Raw genomic sequence first — 12,270 nt, forward strand, 5'->3', positions numbered from 1 at the left:
CTTAATTAACACTTAAAAATGCAAAATGCATATCCTCCAACCTATCTATTCCTAACCATCTTTATTAATACATCTTTCATCTAAGTCATTAACTTAATGTGGAATCATACCACAAGACTCTTAGTTACTGCCCCAGATTCCATCTTTACCTCTACCCACCCCATTGCACAGCAGCCAGAATGATCTTTTTAGATATCACACCCCTGCTCAATGGCTTCCCATTGCAATTGGAATAAAACCTTAACTCCTTACTGTGGCCTACAGAACTGCTTGTCGGGCATTTGCTCTCTCCCAAATTTCCCTACTTACATCACTTAACCTCCTTGCCATACCTACCATACCCCTTCCATACCCCTTCAGTTTCTCAAAACACCAAACTTATTTTCACTGAGGGACTTTGCACTAGCTGTTCCCTCTGCCTGGAATGTTCTTTCCCTAAGTCTTCACATTGCTGGCTTTTTAAAATTTTCATACCTCAGCTCAAATGTCATCTTCTCAGAGATGTCTTTTCTAATCCCTGTCCTAAAACTCCCATCCCTCTAACTATCCTACCACCCTGCTTTATTTCTTCACAGCAATTACCATCCTTTACAATTATTCTCTTTATCTGTACATGATGACTGCCTCGCTTCCCCACCCCTCTGACACTAAAATGTAGGATCTTATCTGTCTTATTTATCACTCTGTTCCTGCAAGGCAAAGGGTAAGGCTGGGACATAGTAGACACTCAATAAACATACAGTAAAAAACAAAATTCTTATCAGAGATGCTAGTAAATGAATGACACTATGTAACATTCACTGAGCTCTATTTCTTCTTTTATTTTTCTATTATATCATGAGGTACCTTACAGACTGGATTGAAAATCATGGATTTTAGATCATGTAGTGCCTTATAAATGTCAAATTTTCTAAGGTAACTGGCTGGTAATTTTTTTTAAAGGGATACCTTTACTGTTTGGTTAACGATATATACTATGCATTTTGTTTTTAAGAGGCCTGTTTTACTGCCACTGATAACATACTTACTTACATGACTGATGAGGAAATTCATTTTTTGTTTTTTTTCCAACAAATGTTTGAGTGCCTCTTGTACACCAAAATAAGGGCATTCTACTTTCTGAAACTGTATACGAGAGGTCAAGCAAAGCCACACAATGCCTCTGAGAGTAGTTTCCCTATTATTGGTTACTCTTGGTTATTTAGATAACCCAACTCATCAAAATGACCCCATATCTCCCAACCCCTCTAACCTGCTACCATTGCCAGTAATGTAGAGTTCTGTTATACTCTGAACCCACAATTCCACTGTTTTCATTTTTATTTTTTAAAGTAAGCTCTAGGCCCAATGTGGAACATGAGATCAAAACTTATGATCAAGAGTCACATGTTCTACTGACTAGGCCAGCCAGGCATCCCTCCACTGATTTTCATTTTAAACTAGAAATCTGATTTGTTCAGTAAGTAGTATGACCTTAATAGCAGTCATCTAATTATTCAGTATTTGGGACCTGGAAAGAGGTGAATGTCAGAGAGCCGGAGGCCTTGACCTTGTAACAGGTCTAGCTAGAGTTGAACTAGCAGTGGGGCACACAGGAGAAGCTGCAGAAGGACCTGGAAGAAGGCACTAGGGATATCCATTACTATGCAAATACATGGCCCATACCAGATCCAGTGACTAAATTTACTGACATTTATGTAACTGTTTATGGCTTAAAGTGTTAACATATCGAGGGGCACCTGGGTGGTAGAGTCAGTTGAGCATCTGACTCTTAGTTTTGGATCAGGTTATTATGTAGGTTTGTGATCTCAGGGTCATGAGATCGAGCTCCATGCTCAGCATTGTGTCCATTTGAGATTCTCTCTCCCTCTGACCCTCTCTTCTGCACACACACACACACACACACACTCTCTCTCTCTCTCTCTTCTCTAGGATGAATAAATCTTCAAAAAAAAGTGCAAGTCTATCTAAATACTCTTATTACAATGTACATTTATTAATCCTCAACAATCCTTTGAGGTTAACTATTATCCGCATTTTACAGAAAAGGAGGAAAGCTGTTCCTTGAAAGTAATAGGTCTAAGATTATAGCATATGTTGCTAAAACTTATCCTAGGACCCTCCCACACAAATTCCATGTACTTCTCACTACATGACCCAGAAAGATGAAGCCCAATATATAAAAGTCATGTATATTAGTCATGTACTAAGTAAACAATTCTTTCACATGGTAAATAATAAGTAGACTGAATGAAATGGTTTGCAAACCTGAATGACTTTGAGAGAGACGGAAATAAAGACAGTAAAAATAATAGTTGCCATTTAAAAAGTAATTTGGTTAGAAAGGGATTCAAAGGTATAAATCAAGAGACAAATGTTTCTAGCAATACCAATATTAGGACCACATAATATAACTTAATCAAAAGCACATGAATTTCAAATCATTGTTGAAAACTGAAAAATGAATATTAAGATTATCAATATTATAATTTACATTGTGAAAGTGAAAACAAATCTACATTTTAAGAATAGAAAATAATCATTACTATCAAAAATGGCTAAAATAACTTTTTTATTAACACAAGGTGAATATTGCATTCAATTAAAACTCCTCTATGGATTCTGTATTTTACTAAAATTACAAAGAGGTAACACTAATTTGAATTACTCAAGGTTCTACATACGTTCTTTTGACATCTTGTTCAATCATTGATCGAAGTTCTTTATCTTGAAAAAATTTATTCCAAAGACTCTGAAATGAGGAAAACAACCTATTTAAAATAATCTTACACCTTTGCTTGACTTTTATGATCTCAATTTATTAATTTAAGTGATCACATTTATCCTTCTCTGAGTTATTTTACAATGCAGAAAGGAAGCCTGAAATTGAAATAATTTTTATTAAAAGCTAGCTTAATATCAGAAACACACCCTTATACTAACATCAATTTTTCCCAGTAACAATACCGCATATATTTTAAAATTTTGTATTATCTATGTAAAGTGAATGATAGTTTTGCTGCTATACATCCACTAACTCCCTTAAAGTAACAGAAAGGTCTGCTTGGATTAGAGCAGGGCCATAGGCCGACTGGTTTCAGCTTGAACCTGACCTGAATTCCCAATGCACTAAGAAAGATAATGCTTTCTACAAAGCTTGGTTTTATGATCAAACAAATTTTTAGGCACTTTTTAAAATGTGAATTTAAATAAAGCTTAAAATTTACTTAATATTTTATGTTGCTTTACTGTAGACTACATTATAACAACTTTATGTATCAGGGAAAACATGCTAATATTATATGTGAGCTGGAAAATAATTTCTGTTAGTGAAAAAATAGAAATTAGAGCAGCAGTTGAAGAAGTTATGCAATAACACCTCTAAAGTAGTAATTCTTAGTCTTTCCTGGAATATGAGTGGGAATAGGCAGATCTTTTTCATTATCTTTAAAAACTTTTTAATAGACTCTCTACAAATATTCACTTTTCTTCCTGGCAATCAGTCCCACCAAGTGAACTTTACCTATTTTTATTATCAAGGGAGGCTTTCCTAGTCTCCCCATTACCCACTACAACCGTGATAAAACAGTTCTATCCTCCTGTTGATGCTCTCCTATTTTACCCTGAGTTCTTATGGTCCCCTGGGACTTCTCCATAGTGCCACTCAACAAAAATAGATTGTGAACCTCCTACAACACAGGGTGAACACAACATGGAATAACTTCCATCAGGTTTTAGAGACATAATATACAGAGTAAAAAACAAATAATTAGTTGGCATGAAATAACATTGCTTTCACAGTGATTGATAAGCAATCTCCTAAGCATATTCTTATGAGCAAAAGAAGCTGAAATATGAATAAAGATGAACTTTACCCCTTCATCCTGTGAAAGGGGATTATTGATCATCAAATCTTGCTGGCCAACAACCTTCCTTGGGTTTGTGATGTGCTGGCAAAGAAAGGAAGAAAACACACAAAAATCAGTTATTGGACTTTAAAGTATACATAAGAAAACAATTACATTAATTAAAGTACAACTTACTATTTCTTTAACGTTGCTATACCATGCTCTTAATTCTTTAATTCTACTTATCCACTGGCTTTTATCTTGAGGAAGAACACAAAGAAATAGCTGTCAAGAAAAAAAAGGGGAAACTTCCGTAAAAATCCTAACAAGTAACATGTAAAACTATGCCAAACAGAATCACCTGAAAATTGAAAGTGATATTCATATTCATGGTATTCCATATTTGTATCATTCCAATTCCCAATAAATTATATTTGGGAATGTTTATATATATTTGGACAATTCAAAAACTGAGCAAAGGCCAAATGAACATGATCCCAAAAGGTACACCACGGAAGTGACTCAAGCTCCTCTCCACATTTATATTAAAAATGAACAAGAATGCATTGAGGTTCAAGTATAATTCCCATTTTACAGTCTTATATTAATGCAGGTATTGACAGACACCAAGTCCAATGATTAATTTCAAGTTTTAAGATTTGTCTTAAAACAGGCAGGTAAAGGATGGAGAACAACAACCTGAGGGCAAGGTTTCAGATGTGAAGTTATTTCTTTTATGGCAGAAATGTAATTTACAACTGGCAATTGGCTTATGAAAATAACAAGCATTTTTAAAAAGACAAATTTGATTTAATTTAGTTTAATACGACAATAAAATAAATCTGGATTTGAGTTTATTTTTAGCAAACGAAGGATACTAAAAGTTAAACAACAAGGAATGGGGGGTGGGGCATGAATATTTGTATACAAATATTCTAGCAGCAGGTCTCCTGTCTTTGCTGCCTGCATCTAACAGAAGAAAAATGTATTTTAATTATTAACTCTAAATTATTAAATCTAAAACTGTCTAATACATCATGTGTTTCTTACTGTCTTTACTTGCACAGACTCTTTATGTTCAATTTATGCAGATAAAACCTAAAAAACTTTCAATAGAAGTCATTTCAGAAATAAATCTAAACCTCAATTAATTCATTTTGAGAGAACAAAAAGGGACAATATTGCCAGGCAATTACAAAAGATAACTGCAGATTATTACTAGTTTTGGTAATCAATGGCTCTTTCTCTTAAGAGATTGACCTAATTTTTTTCCATTTCTCTTTCCTGCTGTCCTTCACTTTAGGTTTCCAGTGGAAAAGAGAGAGAGAGAGAGAGAGAGAGAGAGAAATCTTTTCCATCTGCTGTTTCTGAGGCAAAGGGGTGGGGGGGGGGGTACTAAATGGCTGCACTTGATACAGTGGGAAGCTGGAAGTAAATCCCCCTCTGCTCCTGCCTGGCTTCAAGGATTTCTGCAGAAGCTTCTGGGGAACATATTCAAAGGTGTTGCTTTGAATTCTGCTCCATCAAATGAGATGAAAGAACAGTTATTTCAAATAACTCTTTTACCATCACCAGTTATTCGGGACTAAGGTGGTTCAACCTTATTAGTAAATGTCCTATGAAAGATAAACTTGGATGGCCAAAAAATCGAGAGTCAAGTCTCCTGGAAAATTCAGTGATCCCCTGCATGGGTAATCTCCCAGGGCATCAGGTAATGTGTTGATATACTGCAACCACAAACTGTAAATAAATATTTTCTTCTTACCTTCCAGCAAATGCTGCGGAACCTGCTGCTTCTCAGCTGCCCATTAATCCCCTTCTGCCTTATTGTTGCCAAGTAATTGTTGTTTACAAATAGTTCTTCCCATTCTTTCCTATATGCAAGAAACCAAAGCATAGGGATCCTTTTGTTAAAATTCTCTGCTTGGAGAGGAATGCTACAGGAAATTAATTTTAAATAAGTCTAAGAAATGCAACTTTTAAAACGTATATATTTAGTTGTGTACTGTTTCTGAACGCATGGCTGTCTTTTTGGACACAGTTCTTCTGTAGATTTAATGAATATGTAGATCGCTATAATTATGCCAGCTACTGAAATTCATAATGTCTAAGGAGGCTATTCCATCTCCTCTAAAATGCTGGTAGCGCAGTTCAGTGAAACAAGAAAAAATATGAATATTAATATAAATATATGACTGCTTTAGCCATTGACAAAGACATGCCCGCTCCAAAAATACATAACAAAAAAGGATACCATTAATTATATTAACTTCTCACATGAAATATCTGTTTAAATGAACCCATTTCTCTTTAGTGTCAGGCTGCAGAGTTGAATATAATAGACTGCTTTCTTTAACTTTTAGTGCTATTTACTATTGAAATCTCTGCAACTTCTTTCTACATGATCAGTTTTAAAATTTTAACAGGTGCAGGCAAATTTGAAAAAAACATCAAAAAATTAAAAAGCCTCACTGTAAAAACTGTTAAAGGCAAGCTTGAGTACCTTGCAGTACCTATGGCTGAGTAGATAAACAACTGAAATATGCCTCCCAGGCACGCAGACACCAGGGGCCTAACACCTGTGCCTCATTAATATACAAGTAAATCTGCTCTACTGGGAAACAATTGGAAATTAATTGTCCCAAACCATTTACTGAGTTTGAATAAAGGAAGGAGACCTATATTCCCTGCATCTTGTACCAAACTAAACATCAAGAATCATTTGTCAACAGTTGAGGCTATTGAGCGCAGCTTCATGAAATTTCTCTCAGATTTCATAATGCCACAAAAAACTTATCATGTAAAACTTATTTTTTTTTCTTTTTTTTTTTTTTTATTGGTGTTCAATTTACTAACATACAGAATAACACCCAGTGCCCGTCACCCATTCACTCCCACCCCCCGCCCTCCTCCCCTTCTACCACCCCTAGTTCGTTTCCCAGAGTTAGCAGTCTTTATGTTCTGTCTCCCTTTCTGATATTTCCCACACATTTCTTCTCCCTTCCCTTATTTTCCCTTTCACTATTATTTATATTCCCCAAATGAATGAGAACATATAATGTTTGTCCTTCTCCGACTGACTTACTTCACTCAGCATAATACCCTCCAGTTCCATCCACGTTGAAGCAAATGGTGGGTATTTGTCATTTCTAATAGCTGAGTAATATTCCATTGTATACATAAACCACATCTTCTTTATCCATTCATCTTTCGTTGGACACCGAGGCTCCTTCCACAGTTTGGCTATCGTGGCCATTGCTGCTAGAAACATCGGGGTGCAGGTGTCCCAGCGAACATCGGGGTGCAGGTGTCCCAGCGTAAAACTTATTATCAAAGCTGAAACCCTGGCAATCTTCTTCAGAGGGACTTCCTCAAAAGAAAGCCTTTAAAACAAACCATCCTCCTATACATACATGCAGTTGTCACTGGCCAAACCCTACTCATTTTGAGAAAAGACAGCGTTGCACACTATGTTATCTTAGAGCCAGTAACGCAACCAACTGCATATTTACAGTTTAAAAACCTGACTGTGATTCTGGAGTCCCGGGATCGAGTCCCACCATCAGGCTCCCTGCATGGAGCCTGCTTCTTGCTCTCTCTGTGTCTCTTATAAATAAATGAAATCTTAAAACAAAACAAAACAAAAACCTGACTGTGGGATACCTTCTCCAGAGTTTTCCAGAAGGGTGACCAAGGCAATGGCACATTCCTGACTTCCACAAGCAGGAGAACTTCCAGCTCAGCCTTGTAGCATTGATCCCCAAGCCTTCTGCCAGGAGAGGCTAGTGGCTAAGTATGTCAAATGAGACAAGCACTCCAGCTCCATACTGAAGAAATACATTCCTACCACCAGTCCGTGAAAATTTCTCACTCAACACTCCATTTTTAAGAGAAAATAATACTTCACTTCACTTTTATGTTAATTTGCATTTGTGTTATTAGTGAAAGTGAAAATTTTTCATCTTTTTGAGTCATTTTAGTTCTTAATAAAAATTTCCTTTCTTGTCCTTTGCCTATTTTAAGCACCATAGGATAATGGTTAAGAGAATGGACACAGAACCACACTTTCATTTTTCACAGAAACACACAATTTACTACCTATTCACTGGGCAAGTTACTTAATGTCCCTGTGCCTCTGTTTCCTCACCTGTAAAATGAAATAATAGTATCTACCTCAAAGAATTATTATAAGGATTAAAATACATGCAAATCCTCAGAAGCATATCTAGAATATCATAACATTTTTAAAAAATTAGTATTATTGTTAATAATAACTACAATATTGCTCTTATCTTAGTGTGGCTTATTAGTCGCTCAAAAGAGTTTTTTATACATTAAAAAATTTCACATCTTTGTTTGCCACACACATATACTTTTTAACACAATATCTTGATTTTCAACACAGTGAAGCTTTTTAATTTGTATATTAATTTAAATCTAACATTTATTTTCTCCTGATGATCTTTCCATTGTTTTCATGCTTAATTCTTTGCTGCTTCGAGTTCAAAGAAATCTTTACTGAAATCTTGTTTTTTTTTTTTTTAATCACATTAGTCCATTTGTAATACCTATAGTATTTTAAATACATTATCTATTTCCCAACAATCTTACATATATCATCCATGTCTCATATTCAGGTTTTGTTTTTATCCAGTTTTAGCCGTACTCAAAGATAAGATAAGCAATGAGTACATCTCAGAAAATGTTAAGTATGTCTAAATAGCTTGTGGTCTGCAAGCAAAAAGTGCATATTTTAAATAGATTCTGAACCCAAAGGGAATCAAAATTTGTGCAAGACAATGCAGTTCCATGGCCCAAAACCACCAAAACGTTCCAGATAGAGAGGGAAGTGTGAGGCAAGGACTCCCCCAGTCTCTTCCAAAATCAGCTTCTATTCTCAGGTACCAGGACAGTATAAAGGTAGACACAGCTGGTGGCTAGATTCATTGCCATCTTGTCAAGTTACACAGCCTTTTAAGGTCAAGTTACATACTACTTATGTAATGAAGGATAATTATTTGTTAGCTTAAATAAGACCCTGGGCCTTGATTACAGTGTCGGTAGACAGAACAGGAGACTGGGGCATGTGAAATGGAAACATTATCTTTGGAATTCACAATCATCTCAATTTATTCAGTGTACTTAGAGTTCCAATTAAGGCTTAAAGCCTCAAACTGATGAAGAAACCTAACAACAGAGGAATACGAAGGCCACAAGATAATTCATTGTCTTGTTCTTCTATGGCATTGTGTTTCATTAGTAAACAGTGATATAGAGTAAACACAAGTGAGAGTTCCTACTATATGCTTAGCACTCAGATTAGAGAAAGCATGAAGTTAAAGAGGTAGATGGATCTGTAAACCATTAATATTCTGGTGAAGGCAAAGTACTCTTGGCAGTGCAAAGAAAGCAGAACAAGTTTTATACCTAAAAATTAAAACTGAGTATGGAAAATATTAGCAGCACTGCAGGTACTCAAAGGCTACCTACTGCAAGAGCTGGGCTGCAGAGCTTAAACAGTCCATTGAGGACAAAATGTTGAATAATTTAGCTCTTTGAGGGGAGCCAAACCAAAATAAAAGGTTTTTACAATCATAAATATGAATGGTGAACTACTCCTGAATTCAGATCAAGACATGGGCAAAGAATACTGTTATTGACAAGTCAGTGGTGGAATTTTTCAGTTAACAAAAATAAAGGAAAAGTAGTTCCTAAACTTTGTCTTATATTTTTAAAAAAGCATACAGTATGCCTGTAATAGCCCAAACCTGGCAATGATGCTATTAAAATGCTAAAAAAAATCCATATATATTTAAAAATATAATATTTTAAGTAAATCACTTTTAATCTTTACAACAACTCTCCTGGATGTGTATTCTTAATCCCTCTCTACCAATGAGGAAACTAAGACTCAGAAAAATTGAGTAAGAAAAAAAAAGAGAATTAGGTAAAGTATCTTCCTGGAATAACATGGAAGCAACACTAAAAGGGAAATATAATACTACAGACATCAAAGGACAAAAATGGTCTCTGGCAACAAGGCAAGACAAGAATATGACCTTTTATTTTCTTCCTGAGATTTCTAGTTTTTGAACATCAAGTACAAGGGTACAGAGATAAGTTTTCACCAGTTGGACTGAGAAACTAACTCAACAGCTGCTATGAGTGGTTAAAAACAACGTGGGGTATTTAGGTGTATAAAGGCCTCAAATGGAACAGATTAGACATACTTGGGCTTTAAGGCCAAAGCACTAGTTCCATCTAGTGGCAATCACTATGCCTTGCAGGCACTGGGTCCCTAAAAACAACCAGCATCTACGCAGGGAAAGGCAGAGAAACTGGTTTATTTCTCTAGCTAATGTTAATGGACATTAACATTAATGTTAACGGACTACTGTTAATGGACTGGTAGTGGCTGCCTTGGAAGCACTGTGTCAAAAAGGATTCTGAAGCTACCATATGCTCCTCAAAGAAGAACACTGTGACAAAAAATTTCAATGTAGGCCATGAGTGTTGCAGTCATTTCTCAGAACATGAAATCAACTTTTGCAGCAGCAATTGAGATCTCCTCCCCTCCCCCACTTCGCTCCTCTGCCAAAGAACACCTATTTAGGTAAGCAAATCCTTGGCAATGTTTTTTGTATTTTTTTTTTTTTTTGACATGGCAATCAACTAGAGTATGTAGTGAATAAATATAGCTGATGATCATTAGGAGCTCTCTATTTCTAATTATATATTTTAATGTAGTATTTTCCTAAGATACACACATAAAATTAGTATAAAACTAGTTAGCACCTTCTAAATGTAATTGTTTAAATACTTTTGTAACCTAAATAATGCATAAATTACTTGATTATGTGGCAATTCTGGACTGAAAATTTCTAAATTGTCGTAAATGATGACACGCTAGAGAAAATAATTTTATACTGTATATTTTATATGATGGTTTCTAACCCCATTTTCAAGCACTACCTGGGAAGGCAGCAATGTCTTTATGGGACTAACTAAAGACACCCAAACAACTACAATGACTGAAAATAGTTCAGAGACCACATAAAATCTAGGACTCAAGAACTCCAATACTTGGTTAAGAGATGCTACTCTGGTGCTCACTGATAAACTGCTGAAGGAATGGGACAGTCACCAGGGGGAAGTTCAACAGGTCACAGGGAAGGGAGATCATAGAGGGAGATGGGGTCAAGGAGCTCTGCAGAGATGGTCCTGTAGTTTACAAGGTCAACTAGCCTTTGATCATCTTGTTTTTTGAGATTTGACTAGAAATAGGAGCATTAAAGGCCAGAGCCAAACAAAGGTGATCTTTATGCAAAATAAGATCAGAGTTAGACACACAGAATATTTCAAAGTGAAAAAGCACAAGAAAACTAAATCTGATGTAAAAATGTTTATACAATTTTATGAACCTGAAGTGCATACCAAAATCTGAAAGAAATTGCCATATTAATGACTATAACTGCTTTACCAAATATATAGGTAAAAGGACAGAATAAATTTTAAATTTGTATAGAAATATATTAGTGAAAAATTTCTACTAATGAAAGGACTGTACCATAAATCTAATATTCCAACTAAGAGAGTATATATTTTAATGTCATCTTAAAGGAATGATTTTAAAAATACTATTCAAATAGAACAAGGAACATCTAACTTAAAAATCAATGGAAATATGAGAAGTGTAAATTAGGTATGTCAGCATCAGACTGTAAAGTGTGGCGCACCAGATATGGGTAAGCTACAACATTAGGACTGCAGGTGCCAAGATCAACCAGATAAACACTGATGTTATCTATAATTACCTCATTTTTAGCTTAAATCACAGGTAATGAGGGAACTCAGAGACTCTAAAAGGCAATTAGAAACTGTACTGGCTTTTCTGCTTCCTGTATCAGGAATTTTTAAAAACTTACTTTTATTTAAAGCTTTTTTCCTCCATAACGAAACATCAGGGCACATCACTTATACATATATAAATAAATATAAAAACAGAATGCACAATTACTCACAAGCTTCAAATGGATTTCTCTCTTATGTCTAGGTGAAATGTATTCTCACGTGATGAGGCTCCATTGAAACAAAGGCAACAAATAGTTCACTGTGTGGAGGTTTATTAAAATTAATTTATGATAATGTTTTGATTTGGGTTTGGATTGAACTCTGAACTGAGAAATTTTGAACTCTCACCTCAATATCCACAAGGACACAAAGAACTGAGTTAGCAACAGTTTTGGACTGTCAGATAATATTTTTTTTAAAAAAATATATCATTCTCTTCAAAATACAATGTTTAAGAGCTTCTAAATTCAAAGGTCATATTAAATAGGTAAAGTCAATAAACATACCCTTAGAAAAGAAATTTTTAAGAGCTGTATCACAAGGTTATAAAAAGTTAAGTATACAATAAAGG

At 35.2% G+C, this 12,270-nt stretch overlaps 1 protein-coding gene and 2 long non-coding RNA genes across 19 annotated transcripts in view; 2 read left to right on the top strand and 1 right to left on the bottom strand.

The window, feature by feature from the left end:
* The window catches only part of TBC1D5 (TBC1 domain family member 5), a 544,964-nt gene that overhangs the window by 238,260 nt on the left and 294,434 nt on the right, over positions 1-12,270 (bottom strand). For all 16 annotated transcript variants that reach the window (XM_077865315.1, XM_077865313.1, XM_077865314.1 and 13 more), the window contains 4 exons: positions 5,614-5,722; positions 4,044-4,133; positions 3,876-3,950; positions 2,685-2,752 (listed from right to left, as the gene is read on the bottom strand). In XM_077865315.1, coding sequence (XP_077721441.1) covers positions 2,685-2,752; positions 3,876-3,950; positions 4,044-4,133; positions 5,614-5,722 — 342 coding nt within the window. The remainder of the gene's footprint in view (positions 1-2,684; positions 2,753-3,875; positions 3,951-4,043; positions 4,134-5,613; positions 5,723-12,270) is intronic.
* Positions 1-12,270, top strand: part of LOC144293950 (uncharacterized) — a 248,271-nt gene that overhangs the window by 96,091 nt on the left and 139,910 nt on the right. The gene's annotated exons all lie outside the window — the stretch shown is intronic.
* Positions 1-12,270, top strand: part of LOC144293951 (uncharacterized) — a 93,039-nt gene that overhangs the window by 67,484 nt on the left and 13,285 nt on the right. For both annotated transcript variants that reach the window (XR_013361302.1, XR_013361301.1), the window contains 2 exons: positions 5,152-5,559; positions 11,902-11,968. This is a non-coding gene — a long non-coding RNA (uncharacterized LOC144293951). The remainder of the gene's footprint in view (positions 1-5,151; positions 5,560-11,901; positions 11,969-12,270) is intronic.

Source organism: Canis aureus, chromosome 22 (assembly GCF_053574225.1).
Source record: "Canis aureus isolate CA01 chromosome 22, VMU_Caureus_v.1.0, whole genome shotgun sequence".
Lineage (NCBI taxonomy): Eukaryota > Metazoa > Chordata > Mammalia > Carnivora > Canidae > Canis > Canis aureus.